This window comes from Boleophthalmus pectinirostris, unplaced genomic scaffold (genome assembly GCF_026225935.1).
Source record: "Boleophthalmus pectinirostris isolate CB_2022bp ecotype Guang Dong unplaced genomic scaffold, ASM2622593v1 HiC_scaffold_15, whole genome shotgun sequence".
Taxonomy (NCBI): domain Eukaryota; kingdom Metazoa; phylum Chordata; class Actinopteri; order Gobiiformes; family Gobiidae; genus Boleophthalmus; species Boleophthalmus pectinirostris.
In genome coordinates, this window is record NW_026571070.1 from 22,982,771 (window position 1) to 23,004,378 (window position 21,608).

Below are 21,608 nucleotides of genomic sequence, written 5' to 3' on the forward strand. Positions count from 1 at the left end.
ATTATTATTTTTTCTTGATTTGATGTCATAGATTCACATTTTATGAATAGTTAAAAAAAATATAGTCTACAATCTTTAAAGTTTTACCAGTACTTCCCAGTCCTTTGTCATAGTTTTAAAAAACGCTGAGGCCTGACTCAGTGTCATGTCCCATAGCGGCAGTGCAGACTTTTAGTTGGTACAAATTGCTTTCATTTCCTTATGCAAATGCAGACCTACTGTACACAGCAGCACCTCCACTACGAGCGAGTGTAGCCTGCAAAGCACAGTTTAGCCCCCGCACGCTGAACCTGATAGATGGGCTTCATTACCTACACTTCCTCAGGGGATACAACTCCGATTGTCAGCGTCTTGATCGTATCTGTCTCTTTTATGGATCAATAAGTAGCCTCACACAATGGAACCATCAGCTGGATCCTCTGCCGCATTTAATTGTGTTGTTAGCCTTACAGTCAATAGCCCTGTAATGAGTAAATACTGCACTGCCGCTTCCTATTATTATAATCTTATTTTTAATACGTGCAGAAAGCAGGGAGTCAATTAAACCCTGTTCCAGAGTAGCATTAAATGACTGCTTGTGCCGACTCGAAGCTAAGAACTTTGAATTGATTGAACCAGTTGTGCCATTCTTCCAATTTGCAGTAAAAATGGGCTTAATTAGCTGACTGTAGCATCCCCGGTGATGATTGGGGAATTGCTGTTGTTTAATTGGTATAATTACAAGGAGGGTAGAAGCAAAGGCAGTGTGCGTCATGCCGGTGGTGACTCAGAAAGTACTATGTAAGCGAATGATGGTCGTGTTTGCAGTAGAAGTAGTCAGGGAGGAATGCCAGTACCACTAAGCATCATAACTGCATGTAGTAATGCTGGGAAGGACCACGAGGCAAAGAAGGGGGCTAAAATAAGAGTGTTACTGGCTGAATAAGCTCAGTTCTGTATTCATCATTGTATTGGGGAAACTGGGTCAGATGGATAAAAAGCAGAGGGTTTAGGTCGCAAAAGTGAAATTACAGAGTGGTCAGCACACCAAGGTCTTTCACAGAGTAAGAGGAGAGCAGATTTGGAATCAAATTATTTTGGTGAGTTGCCAAATAGATTTCTTTTCACCTCCCTATCCACTGAACTCAAGTGTAAGTATGAGGAGTTTAAATAGCAAAACTCAGAAGCAGAAGTAAACAAACAAGTACATTACCTTTGTTGCTACAGCTTTCACTGCTGCTACTACTACTACTACAAAAATAATCTATGGATTTTATTGAGAATGTGGAATTCCACCAAACATCATCATCATCATCAACATCAAGACAAAATAGCTATCCCTTGCGTACATCTATACTAAATCAACTCAATACTGTTCACAGTACTTCTAACATGTGCTGTACTGACAGACTTGACACAGAGGAATCCATAATGCATCTTTCCTAGCCTCACTTATGAAAATATAATAAGTGTGCACACATGTTCACCAGAGCACAAGTCACTATGAGTCAAGTGTATGAGCCCACCCACCTGTGCTGCTCTGGATGGTCCTCACAGTGGTGGTAGTGCGGGGAGGGGAGCTGGGGACCCTGCTGGACATCAACAGTACTGCGCCCTCTTCAGCCTCTTCCTGGGAGCAGCCCTTCTCTATGGCACGGACATAACTGTGGCTGCGCATGCGGAAACAGCTGGGAACGGGCAGGTCCAGGGCGTCCACGGCCTGAGACTCCAACTCACTGAAGACCGACTCACACACGGCCTCGATCTGACCATTCACCTCCACCTCACTCACCTGTGAGAGCGGGCGAGCGAGAGGGCAGGCTTAGCAACACATGGACTATATACTTATGCAAGTCACACACTGACACAATACTGTGGTGCTGCAAGCAAGATGGAAGAGCAAGGCACATGCCACTAAAATTAGAATGCTGTGGAAATGATAATAATCATTTAAGCTTACATGCCTGACCAGCTTCACAAAGCCGCACACTGTAGTCATTATTCACTTTACTGGTGGTTATTTAGTACAGTTTCTATGGATCTGAATGATGGAACATGTCTGTCCATATGCACAGTCTTTCTGACTACCACAGGCCATACGGTGAGGAAAGTGCTGTGTGCATTATGAAACCCCCAGCTCTTAATGGATTGCCCCAGTGTTTAACAGTTGGTTCAGCAATAAATAAGACATTTCAGCAGTCAATCTAAGATGGCTTGTAACCCCTTCGTTCTCTTCATGCACATTTATATTGAATCTTACCCATTAATTATACTAACAAATACGCCTGTCTGCATACAAAAAATATGACTTCATTTTAGTCACTTTTCCATAACATTCACACTTTATTGGCATGGCCATGTCCGACATAGACATCTCTACTTGAGAGGATGAAAAAAGCATTCAAAGAGTGCAGAGGGGGAGGGATCACCTTCAGACACTAGTTTGAAGAAAACACTACATGTGCTGTGCACAAGAGCTACAAACTACGAGAGGAAACTATGACTTTAGGAACTCATGGTGACTACAGAGGAGGAGTGAAAGTTAGTTTACTACTCTACTCACAAAAGTCTGAGTGCATCTGTTGAAGTTCCATTCCACTTATTAGACAACATGAGCCATTATAAAAGATCAGTCCTGTCATCTGAATATTCTCAGTGTGGCTCTATTGGTGGAATGCAACTTCACAGACAGATAGCAGTGCTCTTCAGAAATGTGATAAGTGGAGTGTTAAGTGTAGCAGCAGCATATTTTCTGTCGAGCTTGGAATCAGAAAGCTTTGACCCTCAATCTTCTTCTCAGCTTGTCTATGACACAGTGAGTGAAACAGCATGTCCAGCCGCACCTCCAGGTCCACTTTGTCCATCTCTTCCAGGCTTACATCAAATCAACACTTGAAGGCAGGTCTCACGAGGCTGTCACTCGGTTGCCAGAGCAAGGTATGGCCCTGGGCTTTTTACGGAAAAGCTATATTCCCATTTTCCCAAGCAAGGAGGTAAGTGAAGCCTTCCTATTGTCACATACACTTTGAAGAGTATTGTAAAAATCCAGTACTATTTTTCTTTTAGAATATATAGAATTGTATCCTCATTATTCTTTCTTCATTAGTTAGCCTAGTACTACAGTCACTAGCATTTTCTTCAAAACGTTTTGTACAGGATGCCCTTATTCTACCCTAAATCATCATCTCCCTGTGCCTAAAGTTTAAATGGTAGCATATTAAATTACAGTACAAAGGTTTCATATAGTTTTGTGAATGCATTCTTTTGCTTTACATTTAAGCTAGTCATTTTGTTTCTGAATATACACTGGCAGATGTAGGAAATGGTTCTGCATGGCCCTGTTTAACTAGGCAATGCAAAAATGTCTGTAATCATCAGCGCCCCGGAAAGGCATTATGCTAATTTGCTGAGCTTTCCTATGCATGGGTTTTGGAATGATGAAAAATGACGACCGTTGCTATAGCAATTGGCAATTAAACCTAAATATTACATCTTTTGAATGGTGAACAGTCCTCAAAATGTCACCTATAGAATAAAGCTGAAACCCATTAATATTATAGTGATCTGATAGCTGGTTCTTGCCTTCCAAAAGCAGAACACAGGCGTCTCCTCCCCTCTGCACCTCCTTGTGGGGCCTGATGTAACTGCATGCAGGGGGCGCTGTGGTATAGGCCTGCTCTGCACTGACCTGGCTGATGGTGCTCATAGCCCTCATGTAGCTCTCATTTCTGGAGCGGAATTTGGGCGAGGCCAGCAGCCCTGCCGGGTCCAAGCTGTCCAGACTCCTATTGATGGAAACCTCACTCACCGCCCGCAGGTAGCTGTGGCTCCGGATTTGCAGCTTTGGAGAGTGCTCTGTGGAGATCCTGTGGTTAAAGCAGAGACAGAGAGACAACAGTGTGGGTTTAGGTACGGGTGGGCTATACAGATGAAATTAAAATCACACTTTTTGTATTATGGCAACTGCAATATTTAGACCTTATGACAAACTATCAAAAATGTGCTCAAATGTAAATGGACCAGAAAAACAGACTCATACAAAAGAGCTTCTACTTTTGTTTGAAAGTTTATTTTTGTTGACTGTATTTGATTTTATTTCTGCATATTTTTCAGCTTTTTCCTGTCAGTTTTTCAATACACTGGGAACCTCATATATTTAGATTTAAGGTTGCATTAACAATTTGAATGCTCATAATTAGCGCACTGGCAAAGGCTACGATTCCATCCATCCATCCATTTTCGTCCGCTTATCCGGGGCCGGGTCGCGGGGGCAGCAGCCTAAGCAGGGACTCCCAGACTTCCCTCACCCCAGACACGTCCTGCAGCTCCTCCGGGGGAATCCCGAGGCGTTCCCAGGCCAGCGGAGAGACATAGTCCCTCCAGCGTGTCCTGGGTCTTCCCCGGGGCCTCCTCCCAGTGGGACATGCCCGGAACACCTCCCGAGGGAGGCGCCCAGGAGGCATCCGGAACAGATGCCCGAGCCACCTCAACTGGCTCCTCTCGACGTGGAGGAGCAGCGGCTCTACTCCGAGCTCCCCCCGTGTGACTGAGCTCCTCACCCTATCTCTAAGGGAGCACCCAGCCACCCTGTGAAGGAAACTCATTTCGAGCGCTTGTATCCGCGATCTTGTCCTTTCGGTCACTACCCAGAGCTCATGACCATAGGTGAGAGTAGGAACGAAGACTGATCAGTAAATCGAGAGATTCGCCTTTCGGCTCAGCTCCCGCTTTACCACAACGGTCCGATACAGCGACCGCATCACTGCAGAAGCTGCACCAATCCGCCTGTCAATCTCATGTTCCGTCCTCCCCTCACTCGTGAACAAGACCCCGAGATACTTGAACTAGTCCACTTGAGGCAGGGACTCACCACCCACCCGGAGAGGGCGAGGGAGAAGGCTACAATTATTTACGCAAATTAGGGTTGATAAAAGTGTCTAAAATCAGATACTAATCAATACTAAAACAAGTATCGAAACTAGATACTTAATTGAGCAGATATGGGTAGTAAAAAAGTCACATTCACAGGACTTAAACCTTTCCTGAATAGCTTTAGAATGCCCTTGCGCTGTATCTGAACAAGTATAAGGCCAAACTAGTATAACCTCATACAGCACTATGAAACTTACCTAGACGACTGAGGTATTATACAGATATAAAATAAAGTACTAAAAGAACATGCTTTCAATTATCATTGTGGTATCAGAATCAATATTGAGTATCAAGTCTATTGACTGAGTTTGAAAATTTTATATTGTGACAACACTAATGTACTTGTCAAGCAATGAAATATCTGGTTCAGGTCTCATTATGTATAAAATATGTGCTTTAAATCTCTACAAATATTCTCAAATGCGTAGGATTCTTTTATTTTGGCAGTTCATATTTTCTGTCTTCTCATATGTCATCTCTTGTTGTCTTTTAAAAGTTCATTTTGAAATGATTTGGAAACATATCATATCATCGCAATTGTATTACATGTAAAAAAAAAAAAAAAAAAAAAAAAAAATGCATGTAGAAGTTCTTCCAAACTTGTTCAGTCCTAGAATCATTTAAGGATGACAAACACATTTTAGTCTGGGGATAATTCAAAGATATGGATCAATGCACAATTGCTTTAGACGGTACCTTTATCCAATAAACAACCGCAGCAGAATGGAAACACCAGCAGCGGCTTATATAGTGTGGCCTCAAATCACCTTAAGCCTTTCAAAACAACTTATATTTGTCTGAGCACAAAGAAAAAACGACATATATTACATTGTGATGAAGCATAGCTGCATTCCGGAGTGTGCTAGCGCTAACAGAGGTCTCATTAGCGTGCCGCTCACCTGCCTCCACTCTCACAGCCCAGCATGGCTCTGGTCTCTGCATGTTTGGATTAGCCTGTGGAGCGCAGGTTACACAGCAGCTGGAAGTTAGCTAAACAATCTATTAATCAGGAGAGAAACCCTAAAACGCCGACGCTTGTGGCTTTTGATAAACGCTGCGGCCTACTAAACCCATTTAGAAAGAACAGGGCGAAATACATCTGAAAATAGAAAGGACATTTTTAATAGAATGTGAGGAGTACAGAGCCAGTTTTATTTATGCACATGTGCGATGGGCTCTGCCTCTGCCAGGTCTGGTTTAATTATGCATTTCTGTCTTAAAATAGGCCGTCATTACTGCAGCTGAGAAACGTGTGCTCAATACAGATGGACGCCACAAAAAGGAAAAATGGAATGAAAAGGCTCTATGTAAAAGCTATTTGTGTTTGTGGTTATGTTGGACAATTATTGCACCAATGAATGTACACAGAGCAGTGTCACCTCAGCCCCACAACAAATCAGTTTTAGATCTCAGTGGAAGGGAGATGTTTTAAGCCAGATGCCCTACCTACCTGCATGGGAAAAATGCAACATGTACCTTGATCTTACATCAAAATTTCAAGTTGGAGCAAATCTACATTAGACAAGGAACCATTCAGAATACAAGACTAAGCATGAGACTGGATCCATAAGAGTGAGATGAGATAACATTTTGACATGATGACAAATGTATATATTGTGAAGTTCAGTGAGGCCAAGGTGGGTGAGATGCTTTGCCTAAGGACACAAAGACAGAGTTTGGTCTAAGTGGGAACGGATTTTCTGATCTTTGGATTGGCATACCAGTGCTCTAGCCATTGACACATTATATATATACTGTTAATAAATATCCCTATATAATTCTTAGGGCAGTTTTATCGTGAGGCATGGATCTTGTCCCATTCTACATCACATCTATTCATAGTAAGATGAAATATTAGGGAAAAATAACTAACTGCAAATTTTCTGACATTACCAAAGATTTTTTATTCATGTTTCAATAATATGATTTAGTTCAAAGTTACTATTTTAAGAAGGATTGAAGAATGGACAAATAGTGAAATCTGACCCGGCAACCTAATACAAGAATCACATTTCAGAAGATTTAACAGATTTACAGAATTAAAGATTTACACATTTAAACTACAGGATTTTAGGAAGACATTATTATTTTGTTGTATGTGGAGGAAAAGAAGGTACATCTAAAATTGTCTTCCTGACCAGCCAGGCCCTTCAACATTCTGTTAGAATCCAGAAGGGATCGGAATCGGATAATAAAGCATGAAAAACCTCCGTCTAAATTTGAGATGATCCAGCCACAGCTGCTAATTTGTATCATGTGTCTCTTAGATGCGGAAGATAACTCTCTAAAATTCTTGTATCAACAGAACAAAGTCTGACTTATTTGACCTGAGATAAATAAAAAGTTTTGTGCTTCGATTGTTGATTCAGCAAACGTTCACATTGTTTTTCAGTTTATTCCTTTTTTCCCCTCCTAAACCTTCATGTTTGTGTTTAGCAGAATGGACTATGTGTCTCTCTGATTAGTTAATCTGCCTGTCAATCACGGCCTCTAAAATCAGGGAGACAGGATACAGCTCCAGAACTTTGTAAAGTTGTCTTTGTAAAGTTTTGTGGTTCTGAATGGCAAAAAAAAAAAATAAATACAACCTTGCTAATTGTGTCTATTCAAATTGCTATTTTGAGTGTGATTAATCTTGTAACCCTGTTACATGATAGTAAAAGTGATATGTTAAATCACTGAACCCCATGGATAACCCCTGCCTGATAGCTATCATTAGCATAAGCCACCTGGAGTCAGCCTTGGGTAGATGCCACAGAAGAAACCACGTCAAAGAGGAGTCTACCTGCTCTATTATCTCCACCACATCTGGGCTGATTTCCCTCTGGGACTGATTATAGCTCACCTACTGCAGTGTATTGGCTTAACCTGAATACTAGACTAGGGTGTAATCAGTAACACCTAAGGAGGAGGTCAGTGTGTCCCCGGGTGTCTGTCTATGGAACAAGTGACATTAATGAACGTGTCTTCTTCTGCCACTCCCAAATCAGGGCTCCCACTGCTGCACACAGATCTGCCTCTCCTCCTATGCACCTCTCAGACTTCTCATCAGTTTTACCCAATTGTGAGCTGCTGCAATGTTTCTTTGCACTTAAATTGGGAAGTGTCTGCGCTGGAGGCAAAAATGGCTTTTCTTTCACTTTGTGCCGAGGAACGAATGGCAGTTATTTTAAAGAAATATTGCTAGACGAAGTGATGCATCTCAGGACATAATTTAAGTTCTTGTTATTTGAGACATTTTCTATTCAAAAGATAATATTTATATTTTTATTTTAAATATGTAAATACGCAAAACTGACTTTTTGTAAGCTTTAAACCATGTTATAATGCTGTTACCACATCAAAAACATACTGTACCTGGAGTTGTGTTTTGTTTCATTCACATATGTTTGAGTAATCTGAGATGTCTACATCTCCAAAGCTCAAAATGGTCTGTTCCACCTTGTGATGTCATGAAGCAGTGATTTTATAAGTTGGCTAGCTTTTACCTTTAGTTCAGTAGAGATTGGCAATTCCAGTATAGCATTAAACTCATTTGTTTAGTTACACTTGATTGCTCAAAAATATCCTTAAGGAGCAGCCATTCTTCACCTGCTTTTCTTCATGGAGATAGGTAGGTTTAATGCCATATTGTGGAACACTCTAGGCAAAGCAATAATATCACAACGAAGACAAGCAGGTGGCAGACTTTACACCAGAAAAGCTACACAGTGCACCGTTATTAATTCATTTGCTCTTATAATAAATAAAGTTATATTATGTAGTATGAACTGTCATCTCGATTCTAAAAAAGCAGTAATAGTAAGAACATTTAAGATAATACATTTTTGGTCTTTCTTAATTTTTACAAAACTGCGCACTCTTTAGGTTTCAAAAGCGAAAAGCAGATTTCGTGAAGCCCCTGTGGTCAACACTCACAGAGACATATGGGGACCCTAAGCAGATTTGTAAAATCTTCCCAAAACTTGTTCTAGCTCTGAAAGAATGTTGAGAAACAAGATGTCAGCTGCTGGCTCATCCTCTGTCTTCACTACACAGCTCTGCAGCAGTTTCCATTGGGTTCCATCAAACCATCATAGTGCTCTCCGGGCCAAATTCAAGTCATTAGTGGGCCCCAAGCTGTGCCACATGCTCTTACATAACTGGGAGAGTGAAAGAGAGATGGAGAGAGAGAGTAAACGAGAGACACAGGAAGGGAAAATGAGAGAGATTAAGAGAGAGAAATAAAGAATGAGAGAGAGCGGGGTGGAGAGGGAGTGAAGGGGGGCAGTGATAGAGAAGGGAGAGACAGAGAGAAGGAGACAGAAAGAGAGGAGACAAAAAGAGAGAGAGAGAATAGAGAGAGGGTGAGGCATAGAGAGATACTGTGAGAAAGAGGGTGTAGTGATGGAGATAGAAGATAGAGACACACAGAGAGACAAATAAAGAATAAGAGAGAAAGAGAGCTGTAACAGTGACAGAGCACCACTGGGGTCTTCTCATCTCTGCTTATTACAAAGACATCAGTCACAGAGTCATGCAACAGCTCGAGCTCAGCAGCTTCAACGTCATGCACAAGATCTAAAATATGAAAAATGTATTTGTTCTAACTGTAGTATTTAAAGGTGCATTATGTAACTTTTCTAGTGGAGAGTCTGCCACTTGCTTGTCTCTGTGGAGATGCTCTATGCCTGACATTCATGACGACAAGCAGGCCAAGGCAAGTCACTGGTCAAAGTATCCCACCACACCAGGTCATTCATCAATAATATCAATTTTATAAGATAATCTAAGTCACTGCAAACCAATAAATGCCAGAATTATATCTCAGTTTTCCATGTAAGGCTTAAAGTAGCTGCTGTGAGTCACTTTATGCTCCTGTGCCCTGTGACCCTGAACATGCATAAACCATAGTCCAAACAGTACAGTATCATACATATTACATATCGAAAAAGAACAGTCAGAACAAGCTAACTTCATCTTATTTGTCCCAAGTGTAAAAAGAAAAAAAAAACAAGTTAAGTGAATGTGTGCATGCTGTGCTGCTCAGTTAGCTGTGTCAAATTGAATCTATTTTGTGGACAACATTGTCATCTCTGTGTGCTCCGGATTTTATTAATTCAGTATTATTTTTTTTTCCATTAGTACTAATGTTGTTTAATAGTTTATGAGCCTGCCTGAAAATATGCCTTTTCTGAGCCAACACTGCCTTATGCAACACCAAACATCTTGATGAAAAGAATGAAACGATAAAGCGTGTCTTCTAACCTCAGATGATTCAAAGGGAATGGCTTAGGGGAGAAGAAATATTTGATATGCAGGGCCCACAGTGTACCGCCGAACATGACATTTATTTTTGAAGCAACTGCTCAGCAAATAAACCCACGTCGTGTATTCTCATTCGGGGTTCACTCGGTCGAACAACTTTTCATCAAATGTGTAAAATGTGCACTGGGACTGGAGTTTGACTATTTGTTAGTCACTCAATAGAGACTGAGGTACAACAGCAAATAATAGTTTCACTGCCAATTATGTGTCTAGCCCTCAGTAAAGTTATATAATGTAATTTTTTGCATGAACTAAATTGTATCCTTACAAAGTATAGAACTGTAAGAGTATTTCAATAAATGTCAATATTGTGAGAATATTGTGAGAATATTGTGACTATATCACTATGTCACTATATGTTTTCTGGTCAGGGGGTCCTCCATGGAAATGAATTTGCTTTGCTTGGAATATTCCACAGTATGGCATAATTTGCTAAAAAGATAAATATGCATTCGCTGTGAGCAGGCTGAAATCTCCACAGACCTGACCTGTAACTTGTCCTGCTTGTCTCTACAGCAGGGGTCTCCAAACTTTTTCCTCTGGTGAGCTACTTTTACAAAGAGACCTACTAGTTTTAGCAATCACCTACAGTAAAATTGTGTGTATATGTAAGAAACATGGCAAATCTTAGATGAGGTACAGTTAGATGCCTATAAAACTTAAATCACTATCTGTTTATTAGTGCACAAAGTTGGCCATCAAAATTATACATGTACAGTGATAATAGGCATTTAATGAATCAATGTAATACAGAAGTTCCTTGGCGAGGTAATTGGAAGGGGGTGAAGAGCTACTGGTAGCTCCCGAGCTACAGGTTGGAGACCCCTGCTCTACAAAAATAAGTTTAATGACATACTGTTGGCCTTATGCACTATAATGCACCTTCTCAGGAATCAGACAACAACCTGGACAAACAGTGATGTCAAAAAAGCAACAATGGAAAATCTAAATATAATGTATGCAAATATGTTTATGTACACCAGTAACGTTCCCACAAGATTTAAGTTGCTGTTACATTTTATTCCTATTTCCTGCTGGTCCATTGAAATGCTGTGTGGAATGAGCAGACTCACTTAAGCGTTGTCATCTCTGTGAGTGAAGGCTGCGTTGCCTTCAGGTAGCTGGCCCGTCGCGCCTGGACTTTGGGAGAGGGTTTGGGGCTGCAGTCCGAGTCTCCGCTGTCGTCTTCAGCCATGGCCTTAATGTAGCTTCCACTGCGCATTCTCCGACATGGGATCTCATCATCTTTTCCCAGAGGAGCAAATCCACCCCAGTCATCTTGAGGCACCTGTTCACAAACATACATAAATACATTCAAAACTAAACTAACAAAATCCAGTCCAGGTTCAGTAAATATAGATACTACCATGAGGGTTTGGTTACAGAAGGCTATTTCCTGAGCTCCTTGCAGAATATCAATTGAATGCATTTAATTGTTTCGACAAAGCATCTCAGCAGTCTGGCCCCTGTCTGCTTTTCCTGACTTTTCACACTCGCTAATGAAGGTGAAAATAAAACGCCCCAACCTATCTCTAAAAAGGAGAGAGAGGGAGACAAAGATAGACCGGGGAAGAGCTGGGCAAAACAAAGGCGTTTTTGTTGAACCCAACCATAGCAGTGGCATCGTGAGAGGCTGTTAGGGCAGCAACTCAGAGAGAGAAAGAAATAAGATACAGGCCTAAAAAAAGTGATCATTCAACAGGCAAGTGCGTAGCTAGGAGACCGACCTGACCTTGATGCTAGGGACAACAACACTTTATGCGCAAGTCTTGACAAGCAGCTGACGTCATATAAATCCACTGTCATTGAGAGAGCTGAAGAGTGAATGAAGTCATGCTTGTTTATTACAATGTCCTTTGGGTCAGAGTGAAGACACTTTGAAGTGGCTGTACCCAAAATTTTCCACAGATATATTGTAAAAGTAGTTCTTATGCTGGACATATAACTGTGGTGTGCCATCTGCATCTAATTATAAAGAGTTTCATCCTCTCAGAATCAGGAAGTGCATTGTTAACATGCTTATGTTTGTTAGCATAACAGTGATGGCCTCTAAAAATGGTGAAAAGAGCTTATAACTCTCCACTGTTGATAATTAGGATGCTAGTAATGTGTTAGGAAGGAAAGGAATAACTTTAGACACAACAAGCTATTTAAAATTATCATGGTAAATATCACATTTTTATACAGCAATTTTCCACCTTCAAGACACTCAAAGCCCTTTACATCAAGTGTACCCATTCACCCATCACCCATTCACACACACATTCATACACACAGCATTCATCTGTGGGAGCTGATATTGCATTGTCAACCTGTGGGTCAGAGGATCTGAGCGCTCTGCCCATGATGCTTATGTCGAGTGGGATTCATACCATCAATCTTCAGATCAATGCACTACCAACTGAGCTACTTTTGCCCCTAGTTCTACTTTTAAATCAACTACAGCACATTTAACTTGTGCAAAAAACTGAGTGGCTGTTCCCATTGAAGCCACCTTCACAAAACTAAGAAAGGCGGAAATCCGGTTGGAACATGGTACAAACTTTCGTCTCAAAACTTCTTGTTTCCAGGTTGTTAAAATTCACAACCACACTGGACTTTTCAGGGTACTAATGCGTCTGTCTTTTACTTGGTCCAGAGTCTGGCCTGATCTGCACTCAGTTCTTCCATTTCCAACAGTAAACACATGCTTTTTATACAGCCTCCTTGCTTTTCTCTCTACCTGTTTCCTCAAGTCTCTCTTGGGGGAAATGCTTACAGCTATGAGGTAAAATATTCTATTTTTCCAAAAACAGAGAGTGTAAGCAGAAGGGTTGGAGCGCGGAGCTGGTCTGTGTGATAGTAAGTAGAGCTCAGGGCTTAGAGAATGGGGCTTATAATTTTTGCATTTGTTTGTCTCCTTATGATCTGCCAGTAGCGCACAGCCCAGCCTCAGTTAATAATAATAATGTGACCATACAAACCGTGTGTACAAATTGTGTTGAGTCATAAAACAGAATTAGTTTTCACTAGGCCTATAAGCTTAATCACCACAAAATTTAAAATTGAATGGTGATAATCAGCAAATTGCAAAGGACGCACTTATTTAAAGAAGGTTTCTCATTATTGCTTCCTAGCATCTTAATTATTCACTGTAATGAGTTTATAAGCACTTTGACACCTTTCAGAGACCAGTGTAGTGTTTGAATCACTCCACTTTTAGTATGCCATGCTACCTAGTTTGCAGACAATGAAATGCTTAACTCAGACAGCACACAGCAGCCTCAGCCTAAAAGCTGTTTTTTCCAATATATTTAATCAAAAAAATGTTACTTTTATCTTTAAGTGTTATAATAATAATAGTAATATCAAATTATAATATCATAGTAACGAAATATTCCAACTCTGTAGGATCTTATCAATAATTTAAAAGAACTGCAATGGGTGATTCTTAGGTTAGTGATTAACATTACATCTTACATTCTCTTTCTAATTTTAATGCTTATGGACATGTTTTAAATGTGAATTGAATGTTGTCTCTAAAAAAAAAAAAAAAACATCCATGAGCTTTGAGAGCTATTGGTCAGTAGTTTCTCGTGGCTGTAAAGAGTGATGACCGACAACACTGGCCATAACAGTAAGCACAGTAACATAATAATCAACACACAGGTTAACAGTGAAGGTCAAGTATGCTATCGTTCATTCAGAGGTGATGATATAAACAGTGACATGCTCGTTCATGCACAAACAGAAGCACATGAAAACACCCAGTGACCGGTGATAATGACAGACAAGATGGAGGGACCTGTCCACTTGCCCTCTAGCGCCACCTGTCTGCTCAGCATGGAATAACACACACACAAACACATGCAAACACGGATGAGAGCAGCAGGCGGTAGATGATGCATGAAGCTCCACATGCCAGAGGTGGGATCCAAGGACCTCCTACCTGTAGAAAGTGGCAGGTGCGGCCTTGCTCTGCCTTCACTAGAGCCTTATCTAGGTTGACCGAGGCCTTCTGGTAGACCTCCCTGGCCCTGCTCACCGTCAGTGTGGATGACCATGAGCTCTTCTTCACCTGCACGGGACCCTCCAACGCGGGGACGAGGGGCAGAGCTGAGCCACTCCCGGAGCAGGTGGAGCACTTGACGTCGTTGTTGCTGCGCGATGTCTTCAGGGAGTGGGCGCTGATGGTGTTGTAGGACTCCATGAAGTACTGCGACTGGGATTTATCTGGATGCCTTCCCATGGTCATGACCCCGGAAGGCATGCTCCGCCGCCGCCCCCGTGGTGATGGTGGTAGAGGCACATCTCACGGTCCAGTGTGTCGTCCGAACTCCAGTATCCCGATATGGCCGTTCGCATCTTGGGTTCCGACTTAGAGCGGTCTTTGCTTTTACTTCTCTTGCTGTGCTTGAGAGTTCCAGAAGAAGACGGCAGGTCATCTGGGCTAGATTTGCTGCCGTTCATCTTCCCGTTGCCCCCTCCTCCCGGCCCGGACCCTGGCCCCTCCAGAGAGTGTGACTTGGTGAAAAGCTTCTGGACAGAGTGGACAAGATGACGGATTCGGCCTGGGCTATCGCTGCGTTGGTGTTCTATGGCTGTCCGCTTGTATTGCAGCGTGTGGTAGCCTTCTCTCCGCACAGGCCCCTGATGTTCGAATTGCTCCAGCGCGTTTGAACGATTATTATTGGCACCTCCAGCGTTCCCTTTAGCATTCCCCGTGTAAGGCACCACCGCATTGCACTCGTTTTTAAGCTCATGGTGCGAGCTGTAGTGTCTGCGCGGAAAGGTGCAGCTAGCAAGGTCGGGATAGGGCGCGCAATCCGGCCCGAAGGAATTCTTTTGGGAGAAGCACGAGTGTTCGGACGGGTGAGGCTCCGGAGAGGTGAGGAAGTAGGAGCGTCGATCTCCGTGTCCCAGAGTCATGGAGTCGTAGGAGGGGTCACAGGTCACGGCGTGGTGGTGACTGCGGCTGGTGGACAGGCCTTTCATCGTCATAGCGACTGAGGGCTCGAGGTGCACATCCAACAGGAAGTCTGCGCTGGCCCCACGTCAAGTCTGCAAACACACAAAGGTATTAGGATAAACAGGCGAGCCAAGATACTGACAGAATTATAAATATCTTTTATTTGCTTAGATTCAAAGCGTGGCTGTGTTGTCTCCCTTAATTTGAAGAATACGCTTTTTGGCACCCCTTCACACTTGAGAGAACTTGCTGATGCTGACGAGAGGAGAACCCTTTCTTCTCTGCCAGTATTTTTGTCCTTCAAAACTTCAAAACGGCCGCATCTAAATATAGTAACTCAGCATGTGATCTCTGACATCCAAATCTGTCCTCAAGCTATCTCTATCCATTCTCCATTTGCCTGAGTGGATTTCAGTGAAAAGGTGACACAAGATAGTAGGAAGCGAAACAAAGAACAAAGAAGCCTGGATCTATTTTTGAGCTCAAATTTTTGCTATAAAAAGTCAACATTAATATATGACAAGATGCAACTGTACATAACAGACTTTTTTCCTAACAAAACAATGGCTTCTTTTCGAGGTACTCTAGTCCACACCTAGGCCTGCCACGATAACACATTTTGACACATATTGCTTATTGCATATGGCAGCACAGTGGCTGAGTGGCTAGCACTCATGCCTCACAGCAAGAAGGTTCTGGGTTCCCGGTCACCCGGGCCTTTCTGTGTCTGGGTGGGTTTCCTCCGGGTGCTCCGGTTTCCCCCATCAACCCAAAACATGCTACATAGGTCTCCATAAAACAGTTGATAGTCAAGGTCAGTTAAACACAATCAATTCAATCATTGTGTCCTTAGGTAAGACACTTCACCTACATTGCCTAGTATGAAAGTGGTGTGTGTGTGAGTGATGGTGATTCTGTCAGTGTGCCCCAGGGCAGCTGTGGCTACAATAGTAGCTTACCATCACCGGGGTATAGAGTGAATGAATAATGCTGTATGAATGAATGCTGAATGAATAATGCTGAATTATGCTCTGTAAAGCGTCTTTGGGGACAGAAAATATCTGTGAAAGCGCTATTGCTACAGAAAAATATTGCAATAAACGATAATACTGAAACTACTTTACTTTACTAATAACCCTAACCTACTGACACAGTAACAATAAACAATAAGGATAATCCCAGTAAACCATTTTAAATATACAAAATCATAAACATTCGCCACAACAAATAACAAAATGAACCAATAATTTGTCATAGAAGTGACTTATTCCACCTACTACAGCTTCAATCCTACCAGAAAAAAAAAAAAAAAGTATACCCACAATAAATATTGAGCCCCAAAACATACTTTTCCAACTATAACATATTGAATGACAAATTGATATAGTGATTATCGTCACAGGCTTATCTACACCCTTTGTGGTCAGTGGGGGCTGACTGCTGAACCCACTGACTGGAGGTGCAGCTAATAAGATGATAATAGAAGACCATGTGCACTGCTGCTCAAGGAATTCATTACTGCAATTCATAATACGCTAGCAAAGGACGGGGGAGTAAATAAAAGAGGGACAGACATAACAGGGGAAAATGAGGGAGACCGCGCTCTGGAATGAAATGTCTTGTCACAACACGGCGTATACAGCAGGTAATATAAACATTGGATTTTTATACACGCATGAATCAGGAGGTATGGAGCGTAATATTACCTGGCTATGAAACGGTGGCTAAATTAATTGAAAACTGGGGAAATTATTCATTCAATTACCTTCACACAAAAGACCAAAGCATTCTTAGAAGCACAAAAGCAAAATGAGCATGAGGTGTTAAAATCTGTCACATATTATTTGTTTTTAATCCATTTCAGAATACAGCATTGGACAGTATGCATCTCAGAGTATATTCATTGATACATAAAACACATCCAGTCTGTCTAAACAAAATACCATTGGGAGTTCAATTCCTTTTTCAGTGAATGCTGTTGTGCCATTGGGCAAGACACTTTCAACTAGTCTTGCATAAATATGGTGTGAGTAAGTGCTGGTTATAAAAATAGGTATAGATTGGCAGCCATGTTTTCAGGCTGCCAATTAATTAATTAATAATATTTAAAATGTAAAGCACGAACAAAATGCAATTCATTTTTATTATAAAATTGTTATCTTTAGACTGTATTGCAAAAATAAATTACATAATCTCTTAAATAATAATAAATGAGCTTTCCTGAAAATCGCATGAACTTAGATTTGCATGTTAGATAATAGATTTTACGAAAGGCACTTCCTTTTTTCTGCTTTTTCCTCTCACAGTGACCACTCCAGTCTGGCCTCTCAAAAGCGGGCAGCATTAGACTAAAGGTATTCATGAGCGTAGACAGAGCTCCCTTCTGTTGGCCGCTCCAGCTCCAAATGTGACCTAAATAAAGGGCCCTCGCGGTAACCTTCCTGCCACTGCTGTCTACGGCATTGCACTAAGGCACATACTGTATGCATAGTGTATGTGACGGGAGGCATATCCATGGTGAAATGTGATTGTGCAAGCTTATAAAGTGCAGTTTAACAGTGAGGCGGGGAGGTTGTGCTTGGGTCGGATGTTTGTCAGCGCGGGGCTCTACTGGCACAGAGACAGACGTGTTTAGTACTGACCACTACAGATACTGACCCAGTTACGCCATACCTGTCTGTTTTACTAGGGTCAAAACTACTATGCGCTGCCTACGTACAGATTATCTTCATAGATTTTCTCCAGCATATGTTGTTGATGCATAATTGGTTACCAACTTGTAGTTATTATGTAACCTCTGTAAAACCATCATGTATGGTTGAATTACTGATGGGACAATAAACAACAATATCATTTATCATGATAAAAAGGGTAGACAATAATCATGGGACATTTTATAATCATGATAATCGAAAACAAAGATAATCGCCATTATATCACCAGAATGTGCAGAAAAAAAAAAAGATTTACCAGCAAATTTATCATGATATGGTTAATCACAATTATTTTGACCATGATAACCATGACTCAAAATTTCAATATTGTCCCATGCCTAGTTTCAATATGTAAAAAAATAAAAGCATTGGTGAGTCAAAACAAAGACAAAATTTTGAATCGCCCAAGATTAGTGGCTTCGAAGTGGAATATTAGAACCACACTGCCATAATAACTACATTTTCCACTTTATGCATATAAAAATTAAGGACTTCCCACAAATAGGAGAACATTGTGGTTGTAATATACACTATGTTGTTATGAGTAGAAATCTAGTTTAGTCATAAAATATAGTCACTAACACCACCTCCTCCATTCTTATGTTAGCTGTGAGTTTCCTTCTTTTTACACAGCTTTTTTTACACACACTTCTTAGGATAGCAGCATAGTGAGGGAAAAATTAAGAAGTCTTCAAATGACCAGTCACTGCATAGGATTTAGCATTTGATATAATAATTTTTTGCACCTAACGCTTCATACGCGCAATAGTATGAAATCCATGGATATATAAATATTTGATAGCATGGATATTCGAGTCTTAATAAATCCAACTGTGAGCCCCATAAGAGCCAGGAGCAGTGCACATAGCAGCAGTATCTGTGACAAAGAGGACATTTAGTATTGTCATCGTGTGAAGAGTGCCTTTAGAGTGATTCTGTGGGGATTACGTGGTGAGTGTTTCAGACAGCACCAGGACCACAGGCCTGTCAGGGATGTGCTCATTTATCTGTGTTTCTGGATTCTCTTCAAGTGGCTGTTAGGAATGTCAGCAGAGCCTGTAGGAGGGCCAAAATGAAATCAAATGAAATTAAAAGTTTTAATATGACTCCTTAGTGATGAATGACTCATTTCACTGTCCTGTTAATATAATAAAAAATTACAGAAAATTGTGTGTGTGTATTTTTTATTATTTTTAATTTATATACCTTGGTCCAACTGCATGGTGTCATTGAGTAATTTGAAGCTACTGTATGTATTTTTAAGTTCAACGTCATCCAGTTGTCTTCTCTAATAACCAACTTCACTGCTTTAGCAGCTCTTGTTATTCACCTTATTTTAACTGCTTCCTTCCTCAGTGTGCCAGCAGGTTGTCCTTGGTCCCTCTGCCAATATAAAAATAGAGGTACTTTTCCTCTTAAAATCAAGACTTGGAAAAATAGAGGTATTTTTCCTCTCATTCAACTCTTTTGAATGTACTCTTTTAGCTTTACCTTATTTTACCTTATTGGACCAAATGTACTCTTGCTAATACAAACACCAGTGTAATTGCATTGATGCATTCAGTTCTGGTCAGACCGCCCTTTTGTCAAAACCAAACTAATTAGAGGACTGTCAGGTCTTACTCAGACAAATGGAGAGGCTGTGTTTGAGTTATAGTGGGGGACCCTGGTAACATGTTCTGGGGAAGAAATCCTGCAGTGAGAGACTCTATTTGATCAAGGTAAACAAATTAACAGCAGCTTTAAGGCCTCACAAAGTCTGTGCTGTTTGTCAGGACGGAGCTGTCATTAAAGTCTGGTGGCTTGTTAAAAAACCAAGTGAGTGTGGACACAAAAATGGAGATAGAACTTGTGAGAAAGAGTGACAGGTAAAACTGTTAGTGTAGCAGGTAAGTGTGAAAATCAGTCAAATGGCAATACTTTAACACGTTTTCAAATGTATTCTCTAGTAAATCTAAATCTACATAAAGCAGTCTTGCTTCACAATAAAATGGTCTAATTTCAATTGGCATAAAAATAATAGTAATTAATAGTATAATAGCAACTGTAATAGTAATGTACTAGCAGTAATAATATTTGTAGTAGCATAAAGCACATATTAGGAGTAAAAAACAACAATAACAACAACATTATTGTATTGATACTTCTGGTACTAAAACCTAAATAAAATAGTCAAAAAGAATTTTAAATACATAATATATAAAGTATAGTGTGATTTTTGTATGCCAGTATTTGTATTGTTAATAATAGCAGTTGTTTCATTAGCCAGGCTGGTGCCACCAAGATAGATGGTTACATTTTTATACAGTGCTTTTCCCACCTCAAGCATCAAGGAACCACTCACCCATTTACACAAACATTCATACACAAGGTGGGTTTAGTGTCTTGCCCAAGGACACAACAACAGCATTCATCTGTGGAAATCACACTGCCAACCTGTGGGCCAGTGAATCTGATGCCTCAACCAATGATATTTACGTTGAGAGCGGGATTTGAACTGCCAGTGTTTGTCAGTAGACAAACACCCTATGAACTGAGCTACTGTCACCCTAGATATGCCCTATACTCTGGAAGATCCAAGGCAAGTAATAACATCTCCATGGAGACAAGAAAGAGGCAGACCCCCCACCAGAAAAGTTACATAATGCCCCTTGTGGAAACCTGAGCATTGCTTTTAAATGTTATATAATTTTAACCATTTATCATCTGTTTTCCAGATTTAGTACATGGAAAAAAGACTCCATCTACCTGTAAGTTTTGTATATTTATGTAATCAGATCCAATTCATCAAGACAATACATCGAAGCATCAGAAATGGGAGTTTTAACAAAGTAGGAGCACTTGGGCCTGAGCGTGTTGTGAAAAAGCAGGCTTTGAGGTTGTCTTTGATCCCCCTGCTCCAGATGAACTGACAGATCGGACGTGCGCCTTTCACCACACTGCAAAAGGTCAGCCTCTCTCCTCTGGGCTTTTATTGTACCGCCGAGACTGCATTTGAATGTACTCATGGAAGGGAATAGGAAATGAATTTGTTTTTATTCACAAGAGAAGAAAGACAAAGAATGGGTCATGCATAGGAAGTGTTTCGTCAAGACATGCTCAGAGTCGTTCTCAAGGATTGGCAAAGTTTCTCCACTTCTTTATCTTTTTTTTTTTAACTTTTTTTAAAACTTTTTTTTGTTGTTGTAGTGTACAGGATCAAGCACAGATACCAAAGTAAGAAAATACTCAAGAAAAAGTAAAAGTATCACATGAAAAGATCTACTTAACTAAAAAAGACTAAAATCTTTACTACTTTACTTTGTTACATTCCACCGCTGGTACTGAATGATATCACTGTCCAATACTAAATTGTAAGTGATGTTTTTCATTAGTTTACTGTTATGAAAGAAAGATTACAAGAAATGTATATTGTTAAAAATAGTCTGTATTGTCAGTGACTTGCCAAATCCAAGCCAAGGAAGTATATCAGGCCATTTTAATACACTTTCAAAGCTGGCGCATCCAACTTTATTCTTCTAAATTGAGTTTTGTTTCCCCCCATAGGTTGTCTTCAGCATATGTCTGCATCTAACAGTAAAACATTTTATCATTTGCAAACCTAAGGCAAGTACGTTGTTAAAATATGTTTTCGAATGAGAGCATGTTTTCTGTGAAATGTTTGTTCCTGCAAGTTCAGGGATGCAAAATGAATCCCAATCAAATCAAAATTGCAAATTGCATAAAAG

General features: G+C 40.7%; 1 protein-coding gene across 1 annotated transcript in view; it reads right to left on the minus strand.

Annotated features, from left to right (window-relative positions):
• The window catches only part of dlgap1b (discs, large (Drosophila) homolog-associated protein 1b), a 113,377-nt gene that overhangs the window by 32,465 nt on the left and 59,304 nt on the right, over positions 1-21,608 (minus strand). The window contains 5 exon segments of the mRNA XM_055151057.1: positions 1,506-1,771; positions 3,668-3,845; positions 11,292-11,506; positions 14,147-14,467; positions 14,470-15,258. Of these exon segments, the coding sequence (XP_055007032.1) occupies positions 1,506-1,771; positions 3,668-3,845; positions 11,292-11,506; positions 14,147-14,467; positions 14,470-15,198 (1,709 nt within the window). The 5' untranslated portion in view covers positions 15,199-15,258.